The sequence below is a fragment of the Salvelinus fontinalis genome, chromosome 34, assembly GCF_029448725.1.
Source record: "Salvelinus fontinalis isolate EN_2023a chromosome 34, ASM2944872v1, whole genome shotgun sequence".
In the NCBI taxonomy this organism is placed as follows: domain Eukaryota; kingdom Metazoa; phylum Chordata; class Actinopteri; order Salmoniformes; family Salmonidae; genus Salvelinus; species Salvelinus fontinalis.
In genome coordinates this window covers 31,223,625-31,244,304 of record NC_074698.1, presented here as the reverse complement: position 1 = coordinate 31,244,304, position 20,680 = coordinate 31,223,625, and the positions used below count along the sequence as shown (strand labels likewise).

General features: G+C 50.3%; 1 protein-coding gene across 2 annotated transcripts in view; it reads right to left on the bottom strand.

Moving 5' to 3' along the window:
- Positions 1-3,811: 3,811 nt before the first annotated feature.
- The window catches only part of LOC129833728 (casein kinase I-like), a 75,471-nt gene continuing 58,602 nt past the window's right edge, over positions 3,812-20,680 (bottom strand). The window contains exons 7-9 of one of the 2 annotated variants that reach the window (XM_055898508.1): positions 20,381-20,558; positions 18,589-18,698; positions 3,812-4,505 (exon numbers count right to left, since the gene is read on the bottom strand). In XM_055898508.1, coding sequence (XP_055754483.1) covers positions 4,455-4,505; positions 18,589-18,698; positions 20,381-20,558 — 339 coding nt within the window. In that variant the 3' untranslated portion in view covers positions 3,812-4,454. Of the gene's footprint in view, positions 4,506-11,286; positions 11,962-18,588; positions 18,699-20,380; positions 20,559-20,680 lie in introns of those variants that run through there. The other variant, XM_055898509.1, reaches the window with a different exon arrangement.

Sequence of the window (20,680 nt, the reverse complement as noted above, 5' to 3'; positions counted from 1 at the left end):
GGTCACGTCTCAAACAGTGCCCTATTCCCTACACAGTCCACAAGCTTTTCGCAACACCCACATCTGCTAAACACGTGTATGTGACCAACAACATGGGATTTGAACCACCTTCGACCAGAGCACATAGGGAGCAGGGTGGTGTTTGGGACGCATTACACGTCTTCCCTCTGGAAAGTGTTACATTTCTACAAACCCACTGTCCAGTTGGACAATAATACTCTCTTTCTAGGCATTGCATTGTGGGGATTAAGAGAGTCTTTGAGGACACAAAATGAAACCCAGGCCATCTCCTGCTGCACAAACAGACCTCTCAATTGAAATTAGGGGTTATTCATTCAATATTACTTCCATTATCGCTCTTTAAAACAGAAAACACACTTGACTTTTCACTTAGGACACAATTTATGATTGGCATGTTGTCAGTTGGCATGAGTCAGCTGATATTCCCAACCGTATAAAAACAGCAACACGCAGACAGTGCAGAACAGAACACTGCCAGTACAAACAACTTCTAATCAACTTCACCTAAAATACAGAGGAAAAGTCAACAAGTCAATAAAGACAACAGGGAGGGAAAGAGAAACAAGCTGATGGCTTTATGAGAACAGCAGCAGCTCTGGAGGATAACTGTCTGACTGGGAGGATCTGGTTCAGCATCCACAAGGAGAGAGAAGATGGAGGAGGAGAGAGGGAGAGAAGCGGTGGAGGAGGAGAGAGGGAGAGAAGCGGTGGAGGAGGAGAGAGGGAGAGAAGCGATGGAGGAGGAGAGAGGGAGAGAAGCGGTGGAGGAGGAGAGAGGGAGAGAAGCGGTGGAGGAGGAGAGAGGGAGAGAAGCGGTGGAGGAGGAGGAGAGGGAGAGAAGCGGTGGAGGAGGAGAGAGGGAGAGAAGCGGTGGAGGAGGAGAGAGGGAGAGCAGCGGTGGAGGAGGAGAGAGGGAGAGAAGCGGTGGAGGAGGAGAGAGGGAGAGCAGCGGTAGAGGAGAGAGGGAGAGAAGCGGTGGAGGAGGAGAGAGGGGGAGAAGCGGTGGAGGAGGAGAGAGGGAGAGAAGCGATAGAGGAGGAGGAGAGGGAGAGAAGCGGCGGAGGAGGAGGAGAGGGAGAGAAGCGGCGGAGGAGGAGGAGAGGGAGAGAAGCGGCGGAGGAGGAGAGAGGGAGAGAAGCGGCGGAGGAGGAGAGAGGGAGAGAAGCGGCGGAGGAGGAGAGAGGGAGAGAAGCGGCGGAGGAGGAGAGAGGGAGAGAAGCGGCGGAGGAGGAGAGAGGGAGAGAAGCGGCGGAGGAGGAGAGAGGGAGAGAAGCGGCGGAGGAGGAGAGAGGGAGAGAAGCGGCGGAGGAGGAGGAGAGGGAGAGAAGCGGCGGAGGAGGAGAGAGGGAGAGAAGCGGCGGAGGAGGAGAGAGGGAGAGAAGCGGCGGAGGAGGAGAGAGGGAGAGAAGCGGCGGAGGAGGAGAGAGGGAGAGAAGCGGCGGAGGAGGAGAGAGGGAGAGAAGCGGCGGAGGAGGAGAGAGGGAGAGAAGCGGCGGAGGAGGAGAGAGGGAGAGAAGCGGCGGAGGAGGAGAGAGGGAGAGAAGCGGCGGAGGAGGAGAGAGGGAGAGAAGCGGCGGAGGAGGAGAGAGGGAGAGAAGCGGCGGAGGAGGAGAGAGGGAGAGAAGCGGCGGAGGAGGAGAGAGGGAGAGAAGCGGCGGAGGAGGAGAGAGGGAGAGAAGCGGCGGAGGAGGAGAGAGGGAGAGAAGCGGCGGAGGAGGAGAGAGGGAGAGAAGCGGCGGAGGAGGAGAGAGGGAGAGAAGCGGCGGAGGAGGAGAGAGGGAGAGAAGCGGCGGAGGAGGAGAGAGGGAGAGAAGCGGCGGAGGAGGAGAGAGGGAGAGAAGCGGCGGAGGAGGAGAGAGGGAGAGAAGCGGCGGAGGAGGAGAGAGGGAGAGAAGCGGCGGAGGAGGAGAGAGGGAGAGAAGCGGCGGAGGAGGAGAGAGGGAGAGAAGCGGCGGAGGAGGAGAGAGGGAGAGAAGCGGCGGAGGAGGAGAGAGGGAGAGAAGCGGCGGAGGAGGAGAGAGGGAGAGAAGCGGCGGAGGAGGAGAGAGGGAGAGAAGCGGCGGAGGAGGAGAGAGGGAGAGAAGCGGCGGAGGAGGAGAGAGGGAGAGAAGCGGCGGAGGAGGAGAGAGGGAGAGAAGCGGCGGAGGAGGAGAGAGGGAGAGAAGCGGCGGAGGAGGAGAGAGGGAGAGAAGCGGCGGAGGAGGAGAGAGGGAGAGAAGCGGCGGAGGAGGAGAGAGGGAGAGAAGCGGCGGAGGAGGAGAGAGGGAGAGAAGCGGCGGAGGAGGAGAGAGGGAGAGAAGCGGCGGAGGAGGAGAGAGGGAGAGAAGCGGCGGAGGAGGAGAGAGGGAGAGAAGCGGCGGAGGAGGAGAGAGGGAGAGAAGCGGCGGAGGAGGAGGAGAGGGAGAGAAGCGGCGGAGGAGGAGGAGAGGGAGAGAAGCGGCGGAGGAGGAGGAGAGGGAGAGAAGCGGCGGAGGAGGAGAGAGGGAGAGAAGCGGCGGAGGAGGAGAGAAGCGGCGGAGGAGGAGAGAAGGTGAGAAGCGGTGGAGGAGGAGAGAGGGTGAGAAGCGGTGGAGGAGGAGAGAGGGTGAGAAGCGGTGGAGGAGGAGAGAGGGAGAGAAGCGGTGGAGGAGGAGAGAGGGAGAGAAGCGGTGGAGGAGGAGGAGAGGGAGAGAAGCGGCGGAGGAGGAGAGCAGCGGTGGAGGAGGAGAGAGGGAGAGAAGCGGTGGAGGAGGAGAGAGGGAGAGCAGCGGTAGAGGAGGAGAGGGAGAGAAGCGGTGGAGGAGGAGAGAGGGAGAGCAGCGGTAGAGGAGGAGAGAGGGAGAGCAGCGGTGGAGGAGGAGAGAGGGAGAGAAGCGGTGGAGGAGGAGAGAGGGAGAGAAGCGGTGGAGGAGGAGAGAGGGAGAGAAGCGGTGGAGGAGGAGAGAGGGAGAGAAGCGGTGGAGGAGGAGAGAGGGAGAGAAGCGGTGGAGGAGGAGAGAGGGAGAGAAGCGGTGGAGGAGGAGAGAGGGAGAGAAGCGGTGGAGGAGGAGAGAGGGAGAGAAGCGGTGGAGGAGGAGAGAGGGAGAGAAGCGGTGGAGGAGGAGAGAGGGAGAGAAGCGGTGGAGGAGGAGAGAGGGAGAGAAGCGGTGGAGGAGGAGAGAGGGAGAGAAGCGGTGGAGGAGGAGAGAGGGAGAGAAGCGGTGGAGGAGGAGAGAGGGAGAGAAGCGGTGGAGGAGGAGAGAGGGAGAGAAGCGGTGGAGGAGGAGAGAGGGAGAGAAGCGGTGGAGGAGGAGAGAGGGAGAGAAGCGGTGGAGGAGGAGAGAGGGAGAGAAGCGGTGGAGGAGGAGAGAGGGAGAGAAGCGGTGGAGGAGGAGAGAGGGAGAGAAGCGGTGGAGGAGGAGAGAGGGAGAGAAGCGGTGGAGGAGGAGAGAGGGAGAGAAGCGGTGGAGGAGGAGAGAGGGAGAGAAGCGGTGGAGGAGGAGAGAGGGAGAGAAGCGGTGGAGGAGGAGAGAGGGAGAGAAGCGGTGGAGGAGGAGAGAGGGAGAGAAGCGGTGGAGGAGGAGAGAGGGAGAGAAGCGGTGGAGGAGGAGAGAGGGAGAGAAGCGGTGGAGGAGGAGAGAGGGAGAGAAGCGGTGGAGGAGGAGAGAGGGAGAGAAGCGGTGGAGGAGGAGAGAGGGAGAGAAGCGGTGGAGGAGGAGAGAGGGAGAGAAGCGGTGGAGGAGGAGAGAGGGAGAGAAGCGGTGGAGGAGGAGAGAGGGAGAGAAGCGGTGGAGGAGGAGAGAGGGAGAGAAGCGGTGGAGGAGGAGAGAGGGAGAGAAGCGATGGAGGAGGAGAGATGGAGAGAAGCGATGGAGGATGAGGCGTGTAAGGGGCGTTAAGTAGGTCTGTGTGCCCCATGTCAGTGTCCTCGCTAGGGTTTACATAGCAGGGGGGGGGCGGGGGGCAGTGACTGTTCTGGGTGTGCCAGGGGCAACAACATCCCTCCTTCCCCTCTCGTTTCTCCTCCTCCATCCCCGTCTCATCTCCTCCAAAGCCAGACGTCCTCTGACAAAGTGATATCAAGAGCACGGCTGAACGCTCTCTGAGTCGTGTGTGTGAGTGTGAGTGTGAGTGTCTGTGTCTGTGTGTGTGAGTGTGAGTGTGAGTCGTCCACCCTGTTACAACAGCATAAGCGTGTTACTTAGCAGAGATCAGTTGATGTCAAAGAGGCAGAGCATCAGTCTGTGTGTTTTGATTGGCTGGTTGGATGGATGGAGTTGAGAGCGGATGAAGAGGTCCTTGTCCTGCCTTTTGATTGGTTGATTGTGTAAGAGTCCAGGCATCTGATGGGTTGACTGGTTGTTTCAGTAAGCGTCCTACAGGTATTGAAGTGTGTGTTGGTGTGTGGTATGGTTAGGGCCGTGCATGGTTTAACCCTCCAGGGTGATGGTGGTGGTGATGGGGGACAGAGGGACTCATCGAGGGGCTGCTGACTGGAGGCCACTGGGGGTGACACGAGAGAGAGCCTGGAGGAGAGAGAGGGGGGGGGGGGGACAGACAGAGAGAGAGTGAGAAGTTAGTAGAGTAGCCATAGATAGTGACATTACACATTAGAAAATGGGACTTGGAGGGATGTAAGAGGTTGAACAGGAGAGGAGAGGACAGACCTGGGACCAGGCTATAGAAGGAGACAACAGACCTGGGACCAGGCTATAGAAGGAGACAACAGATCTGGGACCAGGCTATAGAAGGAGACAACAGACCTGGGACCAGGCTATAGAAGGAGACGACAGACCTGGGACCAGGCTATAGAAGGAGACGACAGATCTGGGACCAGGCTATAGAAGGAGACGACAGATCTGGGACCAGGCTATAGAAGGAGACGACAGATCTGGGACCAGGCTATAGAAGGAGACGACAGATCTGGGACCAGGCTATAGAAGGAGACGACAGACCTGGGACCAGGCTATAGAAGGAGACGACAGACCTGGGACCAGGCTATAGAAGGAGACCACGGATCTGGGACCAGGCTATAGAAGGAGACGACAGACCTGGGACCAGGCTATAGAAGGAGACGACAGACCTGGGACCAGGCTATAGAAGGAGACGACAGACCTGGGAGCAGGCTATAGAAGGAGACGACAGACCTGGGAGCAGGCTATAGAAGGAGACGACAGACCTGGGACCAGGCTATAGAAGGAGACGACAGACCTGGGACCAGGCTATAGAAGGAGACGACAGACCTGGGAGCAGGCTATAGAAGGAGACGACAGACCTGGGAGCAGGCTATAGAAGGAGACGACAGACCTGGGAGCAGGCTATAGAAGGAGACGACAGACCTGGGAGCAGGCTATAGAAGGAGACGACAGACCTGGGAGCAGGCTATAGAAGGAGACGACAGACCTGGGAGCAGGCTATAGAAGGAGACGACAGATCTGGGAGCAGGCTATAGAAGGAGACGACAGACCTGGGACCAGGCTATAGAAGGAGACGACAGACCTGGGACCAGGCTATAGAAGGAGACGACAGATCTGGGTCCAGGCTATAGAACGAGACGACAGATCTGGGACCAGGCTATAGAAGGAGAGGACAGATCTGGGACCAGGCTATAGAAGGAGAGGACAGATCTGGGACCAGGCTATAGAAGGAGACGACAGATCTGGGACCAGGCTATAGAAGGAGACCACTGATCTGGGACCAGGCTACAGAAGGAGAGGACAGATCTGGGACCAGGCTACAGAAGGAGAGGACAGATCTGGGACCAGGCTATAGAAGGAGACCACTGATCTGGGACCAGGCTATAGAAGGAGACGACAGACCTGGGACCAGGCTATAGAAGGAGACGACAGACCTGGGAGCAGGCTATAGAAGGAGACGACAGACCTGGGAGCAGGCTATAGAAGGAGACGACAGACCTGGGAGCAGGCTATAGAAGGAGACGACAGATCTGGGAGCAGGCTATAGAAGGAGACGACAGACCTGGGACCAGGCTATAGAAGGAGACGACAGACCTGGGACCAGGCTATAGGAGACGACAGACCTGGGACCAGGCTATAGGAGACGACAGACCTGGGACCAGGCTATAGAAGGAGACGACAGACCTGGGACCAGGCTATAGAAGGAGAGGACAGATCTGGGACCAGGCTATAGAAGGAGACGACAGATCTGGGACCAGGCTATAGAAGGAGACGACAGACCTGGGACCAGGCTATAGAAGGAGACGACAGACCTGGGACCAGGCTATAGAAGGAGACGACAGATCTGGGACCAGTCTATAGAAGGAGACGACAGATCTGGGACCAGGCTATAGAAGGAGACGACAGACCTGGGACCAGGCTATAGAAGGAGACGACAGACCTGGGACCAGGCTATAGAAGGAGACGACAGATCTGGGACCAGGCTATAGAAGGAGACCACAGATCTGGGACCAGGCTATAGAAGGAGACCACAGACCTGGGAGCAGGCTATAGAAGGAGACGACAGACCTGGGAGCAGGCTATAGAAGGAGACGACAGACCTGGGAGCAGGCTATAGAAGGAGACGACAGACCTGGGAGCAGGCTATAGAAGGAGACGACAGACCTGGGAGCAGGCTATAGAAGGAGACGACAGACCTGGGAGCAGGCTATAGAAGGAGACGACAGATCTGGGAGCAGGCTATAGAAGGAGACGACAGACCTGGGACCAGGCTATAGAAGGAGACGACAGACCTGGGACCAGGCTATAGAAGGAGACGACAGACCTGGGACCAGGCTATAGAAGGAGACCACAGATCTGGGACCAGGCTATAGAAGGAGACCACAGATCTGGGACCAGGCTATAGAAGGAGACCACAGACCTGGGACCAGGCTATAGAAGGAGACGACAGACCTGGGACCAGGCTATAGAAGGAGACGACAGATCTGGGACCAGGCTATAGAACGAGACGACAGATCTGGGACCAGGCTATAGAAGGAGAGGACAGATCTGGGACCAGGCTATAGAAGGAGAGGACAGATCTGGGACCAGGCTATAGAAGGAGACGACAGATCTGGGACCAGTTTATAGAAGGAGACAACTGATCTGGGACCAGGCTATAGAAGGAGACGACAGATCTGGGACCAGGCTATAGAAGGAGACCACTGATCTGGGACCAGGCTACAGAAGGAGAGGACAGATCTGGGACCAGGCTATAGAAGGAGACCACTGATCTGGGACCAGGCTATAGAAGGAGACAACAGATCTGGGACCAGGCTAGATCTTCAGTAATGTAGAACAGTGATCCATTCAGTTCTATACGTCACGTTTCCAACAGAATAAGTTACATTTCGCTACAAGAATCAAATATACACGTTTAGCAGATGTTATTGCAGGTGGAGCGAAACGGTACAGTAATATCGAACAAATAATATCTAATAATTGCACAACAATTCACACAAATCTAAGTAAAGGAATGGAATTAAGAATCTATACATATTTGGACGAGCAGTGTCAAAGCGGCATAGACTAAGATACAGTAGAATAGAATACAGTATATACATATGAGATGAGTAATGTCAAATATGTAAACATTATTAAAGTGACTAGTGTTCTATTATTAGAGTGGCCAGGGATTTCAAGTCTATGTATATGGGGCAGCAGCCTCTACTGTGCAGGGTTACATAACCGGGTAGAAGCTGGCTAGTGATGGCTATTTAACAGTCTGATGACCTGTTGTAGGGCATTTTTACAAATATTTTAACCAAATTCTTATTTACAATGACGGCTTACACCGGCCAAACCCGGACGAAGCTGGGCCAATTGTGCGCCACCCTATGGGACTCCCAATCACAGACGGTTACGATACAGCCTGGAATCGAACCAGAGTGTCTGTAGTGAGGCCTCAAGCACTGAGAAGCAGTGCCTTAGACCGCTGCGCCACTCGGGAGACCACTCGGGAGACCACTAGGGCAGACCACTAGGGCAGACCACTAAGCAGCAATAACATCTGCTAAATATGTGTATGTGACCAATAACATCTGCTAAATAGGTGTATGTGACCAATAACATCTGTTAAATATGTGTATGGATCAATAACATCTGCTAAATAGGTGTATGTGACCAATAACATCTGTTAAATATGTGTATGGATCAATAACATCTGCTAACCATGTGTATGTGACCAATAACATCTGCTAAATACGTGTATGTGACCAATAACATCTGCTAACCATGTGTATGTGACCAATAACATCTGCTAAATACGTGTATGTGACCAATAACATCTGCTAAACACGTGTATGTGACCAATAACATCTGCTAAACACGTGTATGTGACCAATAACATCTGTTAAACACGTGTATGTGACCAACAACCTGTGATTTGATAAGCAACAGGATTGTGGAGAGGACTGAGGCTGGGCTGTAATGTGGCCTCCCTCCACTAGAGGGCGAGAAGGGTCCATGAGTGACAGAGACAGAACAAAAGAACAGAACAGACACTTCCGTCACGTACATCATGGTCTTTCTATAAGCTGATTGAAGGATGTATTAACGTGACTAGAGGACAGTGATTATGCCTCTAGACAGGAAGAGAGTCGAACTGAACATCCAGTGGGGCAGCAGGTAGCCTAGTGGTTAGAGCGTTGGCCCAATAACCGAAAGGTTGCTAGATCGAATCCCCGAGCTGACAAAGTAAAGATCTGTCGTTCTGCCCCTGAACAAGGCAGTTAACCCACTGTTCCCCAGTAAGCCGTCATTGTAAATAAGAATTAGTTCTTAACTGACTTGCCTAGTTAAATAAAGGTTAAATCATTATTATATATTTATTTTAAATAACAGTATATATATTAACAGTCTAATAGTAATATAACAGTATATATATTAACAGTCTAATAGTAATATAACAGTATATATATTAACAGTCTAATACTAATATAACAGTATATATATTAACAGTCTAATAGTAATATAACAGTGTATATATTAACAGTCTAATAGTAATATAACAGTATATATATTAACAGTCTAATAGTAATATAACAGTATATATATTAACAGTCTAATAGTAATATAACAGTGTATATTAACAGTATAATAGTGTAACAGGTGAAGGCCAGCCACGCCGCAGCCCGTCTGGTGTTCAACCTTCCCATGTTCTCTCACGTCACCCCGCTCCTCCGCTCTCTCCACTGGCTTCCAGTTGAAGCTCGCATCCGCTACAAGACCATGGTGCTTGCCTACGGAGCTGTGAGGGGAACGGCACCTCAGTACCTTCAGGCTCTGATCAGGCCCTACACCCAAACAAGGGCACTGCGTTCATCCACCTCTGGCCTGCTCGCCTCCCTACCACTGAGGAAGTACAGTTCCCGCTCAGCCCAGTCAACTGTTCGCTGCTCTGGCACCCCAATGGTGGAACAAACTCCCTCACGACGCCAGGACAGCGGAGTCAATCACCACCTTCCGGAGACACCTGAAACCCCACCTCTTCAAGGAATACCTAGGATAGGATAAAGCAATCCTTCTGCCCCCCCCCCCCCCCTAAAAGATTTAGATGCACTATTGTAAAGTGGCTGTTCCACTGGATGTCATAAGGTGAATGCACCAATTTGTAAGTCGCTCTGGATAAGAGCGTCTGCTAAATGACTTAAATGTAAATGTAAATTCAATAAGGAGGGCAGGTTGCAGCCAGAACACTGGAGTATTACAACAATACTTTCTCTATTTCCTCAACTGGCTGGCTGAGTATTACAACAATACTTTCTCTATTTCCTCAACTGGCTGGCTGAGTATTACAACAATACTTTCTCTATTTCCTCAACTGGCTGGCTGAGTATTACAACAATACTTTCTCTATTTCCTCAACTGGCTGGCACGCGCGCACGCTTAGCTTGAGAACATCAAACTGAAATGATAGTTTGGATGAGGGTGTTTGGATGCAGCAGGTGGATTATAGTTAATTATTTCTGTATAAATACAGTCAGGCATCTGGCAGTGGCTGTTACATACAGAAACCCAACCCATCTCAGAGAACATACAGAAACCCAACCCATCTCAGAGAACATACAGAAACCCAAACCATCTCAGAGAACATACAGAAACCCAACCCATCTCAGAGAACATACAGAAACCCAACCCATCTCAGAGAACATACAGAAACCCAAACCATCTCAGAGAACATACAGAAACCCAAACCATCTCAGAGAACATACAGAAACCCAACCCATCTCAGAGAACTTACAGAAACCCAACCCATCTCAGAGAACTTACAGAAACCCAACCCATCTCAGAGAACATACAGAAACCCAAACCATCTCAGAGAACATACAGAAACCCAACCCATCTCAGAGAACTTACAGAAACCCAACCCATCTCAGAGAACATACGGAAACCCAAACCATCTCAGAGAACTTACAGAAACCCAACCCATCTCAGAGAACATACAGAAACCCAACCCATCTCAGAGAACATACAGAAACCCAAACCATCTCAGAGAACATACAGAAACCCAAACCATCTCAGAGAACATACAGAAACCCAAACCACCTCAGAGAACATACAGAAACCCAAACCACCTCAGAGAACTGTGAATGGAAGAGCTTAAACCAAACACTACCTAACAGAGGGTATTGTCAGGGTCAGTGAAGGTCTACCTTAAAACTTATGTTAAATAGCCCATATCCTACAGTCTTGTAAGGTCATGAGGAGAACCAGACCTAGTTAAGGAGGGCTGTGGTCAAGTACAGGGGTTATGAACTATTTTACAAGGTCATGAGGGTTCAGAGATGGTTAGAATCCTTGTTCTAGAGAACTGGAATTCCTATTCATTGGGGAATGCAGAACATGGAACTGAATCTGTGGATAGAACGCCATCTCTTCTTTATTACATCACCAAGAGTTCCAGAATGGAATGTTTCTGGTCCTCCAGAACCGGAGTTTCCAGAGTGGAGCCTTACGGGGTGTTTCTACTATGGCATACTCTGTTTCTCTGAGTGTAAAATACCTTTTCACCTGTCACAGACACCTGTCTGTTTCACCTTTTCACCTGTCAAGTCACTTTAGACCTGAGTCATACTATATATAGACTTGGCTATAGACTATTGAGATGTGACCTGTTTCTATAGGGGGTTAGGGTGGGGGTTGAAATAGTCTTTAGACTATCAAGACGTAGCCTAACCCATAGATATTTCTATAGGGGGGGGGGGGGTGAAATAGTCTTTAGACTATCAAGACGTAGCCTAACCCATAGATATATCTATAGGGGGGGGAATAGTCTTTAGACTATCAAGACATAGCCTAACCCATAGATATATCTATAGGGGGGGGGGGGGGGGGGTGAAGTAGTCTTTAGACTATCAAGACGTAGCCTCAAGGCGTCAGCATGCTTCCATTCATCTGGAGCCTAGCTGAACTCGGCGAACCCAACGAGTGTGCTCGCATACTCCCTTAAAAAAACCTGCTTGAAAAACAAGAAATAAAGACGCAATAGTACTGTTTGTCCATTTTGAGACGCCGTAGCCAGAATTAATTTGAGATAACTCCAGAAATCTGTCATAAATTGAAGTTTTTGCCAAGGAGTTCTTAGTCGCGTAACTTCACATCTAAGTTCAGTGGAGTATTTCTCAATGAAAGAAATGTGCATGAAAAAAAACCGAGTCCTCTCTCATTGAATGACAACAAACACTTCATTGAAGAATCCCTAGTGTTGACCAGAAGCCCGCGGACGCCTGAAGCCTATAGATATCACTAAAGGGAGGGGGATTAGTGTGAGGTTGAAGGGACACCTACACCCACACTCTTACCTAACATGACTGTATCCAAAATGGCATCCTTTCCCCTATATTATAGTGCACTACTTCCCGACCACTACCCCCTATAGGACCTGGTCAAAAGTAGTGCACGACATAGTGAATAGGGTGCCATTTGGGATATCAGTGGTGACTCACCGGGTGCAGCCAGCCAGCCGTTCACACCAGGACGTGACGAGCTGCTACTTTCTCAGATGATGATCGAAGGAAATGCTATTCTGAGTTGGTGAGAGGAGGGGGGGCGGTGAGGGGGAGACAACCGAGTGTGAGGTAAAACACTACAACTGGCTAATAGCACATTACTAAAGGTGTGTTCCAAATGAGATCCTATTCCACAAACACTACATTCAGAAAGTATTCAGACCCCTTCCCCTTGTTCTACATTTTGCTACGTTACTCTTATTCTAAAATTGATTAAATTAAATGTTTTACCTCAATCAATCTACCCATTAATGACGAAGACAAAAGTTTTGGGGAAAAAGAAACAGAAAACAAAACAGAAATACCTTATTTACATAAGTATTCAGACTCGAAATTGAGCTCAGGTGCATCCTGTTTCCATTGATCATCTTTGAGATGTTTCTACAACTTCAATTGATTGGACATGATTTGGAAAGGCACACACCTGTCTATATAAGGTTCCACAGTTGACAGTGCATGTCAGAGCAAAAACCAAGCCATGAGGTCGAAGGAATTGTCCGTAGAGCTCCGAGACAGGATTGTGTCGAGGTACGGGTCTGGGGAAGGGTACCATAACATTTCTGCAGCATTGAAGTTACCCAAGAACACAGTGGCCTCCATCATTCTTAAACGGAAGAAGTTTGGAACCTCTAAGACTCTTCCTAGAGCTGGCCGCCCAGCCAAACTGGGCAATCGGGAGAGAAGGGACTTGGTCAGGGAGGTGAACAAGAACCCGATGGTCACTTCGACAGAGCTCCAGAGTTCCTCTGTGGAGATGGGAGAACCTTCCACATGGTCAACCATCTCTGCAGCACTCCACCAATCAGGCCTTTCTGGTAGAGTGGCCAGACGGAAGCCACTCCTCAGTAAAAAGCATGACAGCCTGCTTGGAGTTTGCCAAAAGGCACCTAAAGGACTCAGACCATGAGAAGCAAGATTCTCTGGTCTGATGAAAGCAAGATTGAAGTCTTTGGACTGAATGCCAAGCGTCACGTCTGGAGGAAACCTGGCACCATCCCTACGGTCAAGCATGGTGGTGGCAGTTTCATGCTGTGGGGATGTTTTTCAGCAGCAGGGACTGGGAGACTAGTCAGGATTGAGGGAAAGGCGAAGGTTCACCTTCCAACAGGACAACGACCCTAAGCACACAGCCAAGAAAATGCAAGAGTGGCTTCGGGACAAGTCACTGAATGTCCTTGAGTGGCCCAGCCAGAGCCTAGACTTGAACACAATTTAACATCTCTGGAGACACCTGAAAATAGCTGTGCAGCGACACTTCTCATCCGACCTGACAGAGCTTGAGAGGATCTCCAGAGATGAATGGGAGAAACTCCCCAAATACAGGTGTGCAAAGCTTGTAGCGTCATACCCAAGAAGAATCAACGCTGTAATCGCTGCTAAAGTTGCGTCAACAAATTACTGAGTAAAGGGTCTGAATACTTATGTAAATTGCTTTGTCATTATGGGCTATTGTGATGTCATTATGGGGTATTGTGATGTCATTATGGGCTATTGTGATGTAATTATGGGCTACTGTGATGTCATTATGGGTTATTGTGTTTAGATTGATTAAGAAAAAAAACCTATTTAATCAATTTCATAATAAGGCTGTAACGTAACAAAATGTGGAAAAAGTCAAGGGGTCTGAATACTGTCCTAATGCACAGTATCGTACAATACTTTTAACCAGCGCCCTAGTAGTGCACCATAGAGGGATTAGGGTTCCATTTGAGAAGCGACCTAAAAAAGATGCTATGAAGAAGCCAAGATGTGTCACTGCTAGGAGAATACAGTTAGAGGTTGAACAATGCTGTTGTGGTGGACCAACTTGTTAGGAGGGAAAACAGGACTAGAATTGTCTGGCAGCACATTACTAAAAGATACTATAAAGAAGCCAAGATGTCTAAATGTTACTAAAATGAAGTGTAGTATGGTGTTTTATCAGTATTAGATGGAGGTTGAAAAGTGCTGGAGTGGTTTCTGCTCCAAACTTATAGAGAGAGACTTTTTGTTCATCTCCATTCAATACACTATATATACACACACAAAAGTATGTGGACACCCCTTCAAATGAGTGGATTCATCTATTTCAGCCACAACCGTTGCTGACAGGTGTATAAAATCGAGCACACAGCCATGCAATCTCCATAGACAAACAGTGGCAGTAGAAATGGCCCATACTGAAGAGCTCAGTGACTTACAAAGTGCTTTCCAACAAGTCAGTTGGTCAAACTTCTGCCCTGCTGGAGCTGCCCCGGTCAACTGTAAGTGCTGTTATTGTGAAGTGGAAACATCTAGGAGCAACAACGGCTCAGTAGCGAAGTGGTAGGCCACACAAGCTCACAGAACGGGACCGCCGAGTGCTGAAACGCGCAAAGATCATCTGTCCTCAGTTGCAACACTCACTGCTGAGTTCCAAACTGCCCCTGGATGCAACTTCAGCACAAGAACTGTTAGTCGGGAGCTTCATGAAATGGGTTTCCATGGCCGAGCAGCCGCACACAAGCCAAGAATTGGCTGGAGTGGTGTAAAGCTCGCCGCCATTGGACTCTGGAGCAGTGGAAATGTGTTCTCTGGAGTGATGAATCACCATCTTGCAGTCTGACAGACGATTCTGGGTTTAGCGGATGCCAGGAGAACGCTACCTGCCCAATGCATAGTGCTAACTGTAAAGTTTGGTGGAGGAGGAATAATGGTCTGGGGCTGTTTTTCATGGTTCAGGCCCCTTAGTTCCAGTGAAGGGAAATCTTAACGCTACAATAACATTCTAGACGATTCTGTGCTTCCAACTCTGTGGCAACAGTTTGGGGAAGGCCCTTTCCTGTTTCAGCATGACAATGTCCCCGTGCACAAAGCGAGGTCCACACAGAAATAGTTTGTCTAGATTGGTGTGGAAGAACTTGACTGGCCTGCACAAAGCCCTGACCTCAACTCCATTGAAAACCTTTGGGATTGATTGGAACGCCGACTGCGAGCCAGGCCTAAATCACCCAACATCCCTAATGCTCATGGCTGAATGGAAGCAAGTCCCCCTGCAGCAATGTTCCAACATCTAGTGGAAAACCTTCCCAGAAGACTGGAGGCTGTTATAGCAGCAAACGGGGGACCGACTCAATATTAATACCCATGATTTTGTAATGAGATGTTTGACGAGCAGGTGTCCACATACTTTTGTCATGTAGTGTACGATTATGAATCTTGGACACCATTTTGTTGAACCCCCCCCTACCAATGAAATATTAGTTATCGTGGTTACCCGTCTTAGATCTTCATAAATCCCATAATATTGACACGACACAGCATGACCCCTCTCACCATGTTCATGCCAACAGACCGCCAGCTTAGCCATATGGTGTTACCAGTCACACGCCAGCGACTGTTCGCCATGAGGGTCTGTATAAACTAAACTAGCTAGACGTTGACAGATTCTTTGATTGGAGCGGTGCCTTGTTTAGACCAAACATTATGAACAAGCACAGAATACAGAACACAGAATACAGAACACAGAATATAGAACACAGAATATAGAATACAGAATATAGAACACAGAATATAGAATACAGAATATTATTTTCACTAGCCATTCCACTGCTTATTCACAGAAGTTCAGAGCCGGTGTCTGAGTCACACCCAGGACTTTAGTTTTCTGCAATTCTACACATTTTGCCGTGTTCCTATGCCCGTGTTCCTATGCCCGTGTTCCTATGCCCGTGTTCTTATGCCCGTGTTCTTATGCCCGTGTTCTTATGCCCGTGTTCTTATGCCCGTGTTCCTATGCCGTGTTCCTATGCCGTGTTCCTATGCCGTGTTCCTATGCCCGTGTTCTTATGCCCGTGTTCCTATGCCCGTGTTCCTATGCCCGTGTTCCTATGCCGTGTTCCTATGCCCGTGTTCCTATGCCGTGTTCCTATGCCGTGTTCCTATGCCGTGTTCCTATGCCGTGTTCCTATGCCGTGTTCCTATGCCGTGTTCCTATGCCGTGTTCCTATGCCCGTGTTCTTATGCCCGTGTTCTTATGCCCGTGTTCCTATGCCGTGTTCTTATGCCCGTGTTCTTATGCCCGTGTTCTTATGCCCGTGTTCTTATGCCCGTGTTCTTATGCCCGTGTTCCTACGCCGTGTTCCTACGCCGTGTTCCTATGCCCGTGTTCCTATGCCCGTGTTCTTATGCCCGTGTTCTTATGCCCGTGTTCCTATGCCGTGTTCTTATGCCCGTGTTCCTATGCCCGTGTTCTTATGCCCGTGTTCCTATGCCCATGTTCCTATGCCCGTGTTCTTATGCCCGTGTTCTTATGCCCGTGTTCTTATGCCGTGTTCCTATGCCGTGTTCTTATGCCCGTGTTCCTATGCCCGTGTTCCTATGCCCGTGTTCCTATGCCGTGTTCCTATGCCGTGTTCCTATGCCGTGTTCCTATGCCGTGTTCCTATGCCGTGTTCCTATGCCGTGTTCCTATGCCGTGTTCCTATGCCCGTGTTCCTATGCCCGTGTTCCTATGCCGTGTTCCTATGCCGTGTTCCTATGCCGTGTTCCTATGCCCGTGTTCCTATGCCGTGTTCTTATGCCGTGTTCCTATGCCGTGTTCCTATGCCGTGTTCCTATGCCGTGTTCCTATGCCGTGTTCCTATGCCCGTGTTCCTATGCCCGTGTTCCTATGCCGTGTTCCTATGCCGTGTTCCTATGCCGTGTTCCTATGCCGTGTTCTTATGCCATCTGAGTGACTCAAACATTAGGAACTAACGTGTTATAATTTCTGATTCTCCCTGAACGTCGAGTTTTTATATTGGTGATTGTTAGTTCTCAAAGATGATCTCATGTATAATATATATCCGTCTGTTATCTTTTCTACATACTTTATATATCTGGTTATAGTCCTTTAAGAGTACACTTTTTATTTTATTCTTCAGCGGTGGCCCGCCACTGCTAAATGAATATAGGGGAAACACTGACACCCTGCAACATTACAGCCATGTTTTTATGATGCCAGTGAAAAGGTTTCACATTCCTGTGTGACTGTTTGTGGACGGCCTGCGGTGCTGATCGTTAAAGTGTCACCAGCGAGAGTTGAAAAGGAACGAAGAACAATTAAAACAAGGCTAGAAACATGACGACGTTTTCAGACCTGGGAGAAGTGTGTGAGAGTCTAACCTGTGAGGTGGACATACAGGGTGTTGTGTGTGTGGTGTGTCTAACCTGTGAGGTGGACATACGTGGTGTTGTGTGTGTGGTGGTGTGTCTAACCTGTGTGTTTGTGTCATTACCTGTGAGGTGGACATACAGGGTGTTGTGTGTGTGGTGGTGTGTCTAACCTGTGTGTTTGTGTCATTACCTGTGAGGTGGACATACAGGGTGTTGTGTGTGTGGTGGTGTGTCTAACCTGTGTGTTTGTGTCATTACCTGTGAGGTGGACATACAGGGTGTTGTGTGTGGTGGTGTGTCTAACCTGTGTGTTTGTGTCATTACCTGTGAGGTGGACATACGTGGTGTTGTGTGTGTGTGGTGTGTCTAACCTGTGAGGTGGACATACGTGGTGTTGTGTGTGGTGGTGTGTCTAACCTGTGTGTTTGTGTCATTACCTGTGAGGTGGACATACGTGGTGTTGTGTGTGTGGTGGTGTGTCTAACCTGTGTGTTTGTGTCATTACCTGTGAGGTGGACATACAGGGTGTTGTGTGTGGTGGTGTGTCTAACCTGTGAGGTGGACATACAGGGTGTTGTGTGTGGTGGTGTGTCTAACCTGTGAGGTGGACATACAGGGTGTTGTGTGTGTGGTGGTGTGTCTAACCTGTGAGGTGGACATACGTGGTGTTGTGTGTGTGGTGGTGTGTCTAACCTGTGTGTTTGTGTCATTACCTGTGAGGTGGACATACAGGGTGTTGTGTGTGTGGTGTGTCTAACCTGTGAGGTGGACATACGTGGTGTTGTGTGTGTGGTGGTGTGTCTAACCTGTGTGTTTGTGTCATTACCTGTGAGGTGGACATACAGGGTGTTGTGTGTGTGGTGTGTCTAACCTGTGAGGTGGACATACGTGGTGTTGTGTGTGTGGTGGTGTGTCTAACCTGTGTGTTTGTGTCATTACCTGTGAGGTGGACATACAGGGTGTTGTGTGTGTGGTGTGTCTAACCTGTGAGGTGGACATACGTGGTGTTGTGTGTGGTGGTGGTGTGTCTAACCTGTGTGTTTGTGTCATTACCTGTGAGGTGGACATACGTGGTGTTGTGTGTGTGGTGGTGTGTCTAACCTGTGTGTTTGTGTCATTACCTGTGAGGTGGACATACAGGGTGTTGTGTGTGTGGTGTGTCTAACCTGTGAGGTGGACATACGTGGTGTTGTGTGTGTGGTGGTGTGTCTAACCTGTGTGTTTGTGTCATTACCTGTGAGGTGGACATACAGGGTGTTGTGTGTGTGGTGTGTCTAACCTGTGAGGTGGACATACGTGGTGTTGTGTGTGTGGTGGTGTGTCTAACCTGTGTGTTTGTGTCATTACCTGTGAGGTGGACATACAGGGTGTTGTGTGTGTGGTGTGTCTAACCTGTGAGGTGGACATACGTGGTGTTGTGTGTGGTGGTGGTGTGTCTAACCTGTGTGTTTGTGTCATTACCTGTGAGGTGGACATACGTGGTGTTGTGTGTGTGGTGGTGTGTCTAACCTGTGTGTTTGTGTCATTACCTGTGAGGTGGACATGCGTGAGTCCTGTCGTCCAGTCAGGTCTGAGGAGGAGATGTTGACAGGAGCTCCACGATGAAGACGCATGCTGACCTTCCTCTCCCGCTCCATACCTGGGATAGAGGACAGATACCTGGGTTAGAGAGAGACACCTCCATACCTGGGATAGAGGACAGATACCTGGGTTAGAGAGAGACACCTCCATACCTGGGATAGAGGACAGATACCTGGGGTTAGAGAGAGACCTCCATACCTGGGATAGAGGACAGATACCTGGATTAGAGAGAGACACCTCCATACCTGGGATAGAGGACAGATACCTGGGGTTAGAGAGAGACACCTCCATACCTGGGATAGAGGACAGATACCTGGGGTTAGAGAGAGACCTCCATACCTGGGATAGAGGACAGATACCTGGATTAGAGAGAGACACCTCCATACCTGGGATAGAGGACAGATACCTGGGTTAGAGAGAGACACCTCCATACCTGGGATAGAGGACAGATACCTGGGTTAGAGAGAGACACCTCCATACCTGGGATAGAGGACAGATACCTGGGTTAGAGAGAGACACCTCCATACCTGGGATAGAGGACAGATACCTGGGTTAGAGAGAGACACCTCCATACCTGGGATAGAGGACAGATACCTGGGTTAGAGAGAGACACCTCCATACCTGGGATAGAGGACAGATACCTGGGGTTAGAGAGAGACACCTCCATACCTGGGATAGAGGACAGATACCTGGGGTTAGAGAGAGACCTCCATACCTGGGATAGAGGACAGATACCTGGGGTTAGAGACCTCCATACCTGGGATAGAGGACAGATACCTGGGGTTAGAGAGAGACCTCCATACCTGGGATAGAGGACAGATACCTGGGTTAGAGAGAGACCTCCATACCTGGGATAGAGGACAGATACGTGGGGTTAGAGACCTCCATACCTGGGATAGAGGACAGATACCTGGGGTTAGAGAGAGACCTCCATACCTGGGATAGAGGACAGATACCTGGGGTTAGAGACCTCCATACCTGGGATAGAGGACAGATACCTGGGGTTAGAGAGAGACCTCCATACCTGGGATAGAGGACAGATACCTGGGGTTAGAGAGAGACCTCCATACCTGGGATAGAGGACAGATACCTGGGTTAGAGAGAGACACCTCCATACCTGGGATAGAGGACAGATACCTGGGGTTAGAGACCTCCATACCTGGGATAGAGGACAGATACCTGGGTTAGAGAGAGACCTCCATACCTGGGATAGAGGACAGATACCTGGGTTAGAGAGAGACCTCCATACCTGGGATAGAGGACAGATACCTGGGGTTAGAGACCTCCATACCTGGGATAGAGGACAGATACCTGGGGATCAACCTTTATTTAACCAATTCAGTGTTTTCACTAACCTGTGTGTGAGGTGTGTGTAAGGGGTGTGTTTGATTTCACTAACCTGTGTGTGAGGTGGGTGTAAGGGGTGTGTTTGATTTCAGTAACCTGTGTGTGAGGTGGGTGTAAGGGGTGTGTTTGATTTCACTAACCTGTGTGTGAGGTGGGTGCAAGGGGTGTGTGTGATTTCACTAACCTGTGTGTGTCGTGGGTGTAAGGGGTGTGTGTGATTTCACTAACCTGTGTGTGTCGTGGGTGTAAGGGGTGTGTGTGATTTCACTAACCTGTGTGTGAGGGGTGTGTTTGATTTCACTAACCTGTGTGTGAGGTGGGCGTAAGGGGTGCGTTTGATTTCACTAACCTGTGTGTGAGGTGGGTGTAAGGGGTGCGTTTGATTTCACTAACCTGTGTGTGAGGTGGGTGTAAGGGGTGTGGGTGCGGCTGCGTCCTGTGCTCCTCTGGGTCGTCCGGAGGCCGAGGGGATCCCTCTGGCCCCTGCAGGGGCCCTGGCCTGTCCCTGTCTCAGTCTGTCCTCACCGGCTCTCCTCTCCCTCTCTGCATCCTCCGCTGCCCTGTTGGCGCCCTGTACACACAGAGACATACATCACCATGGAGACAACGGTCACACTGTCCCACCTCCCAACCCTTCACTATCACAACAACACCATGGAGACAACAGTCACAATGTCCCACCTCCCAACCCTT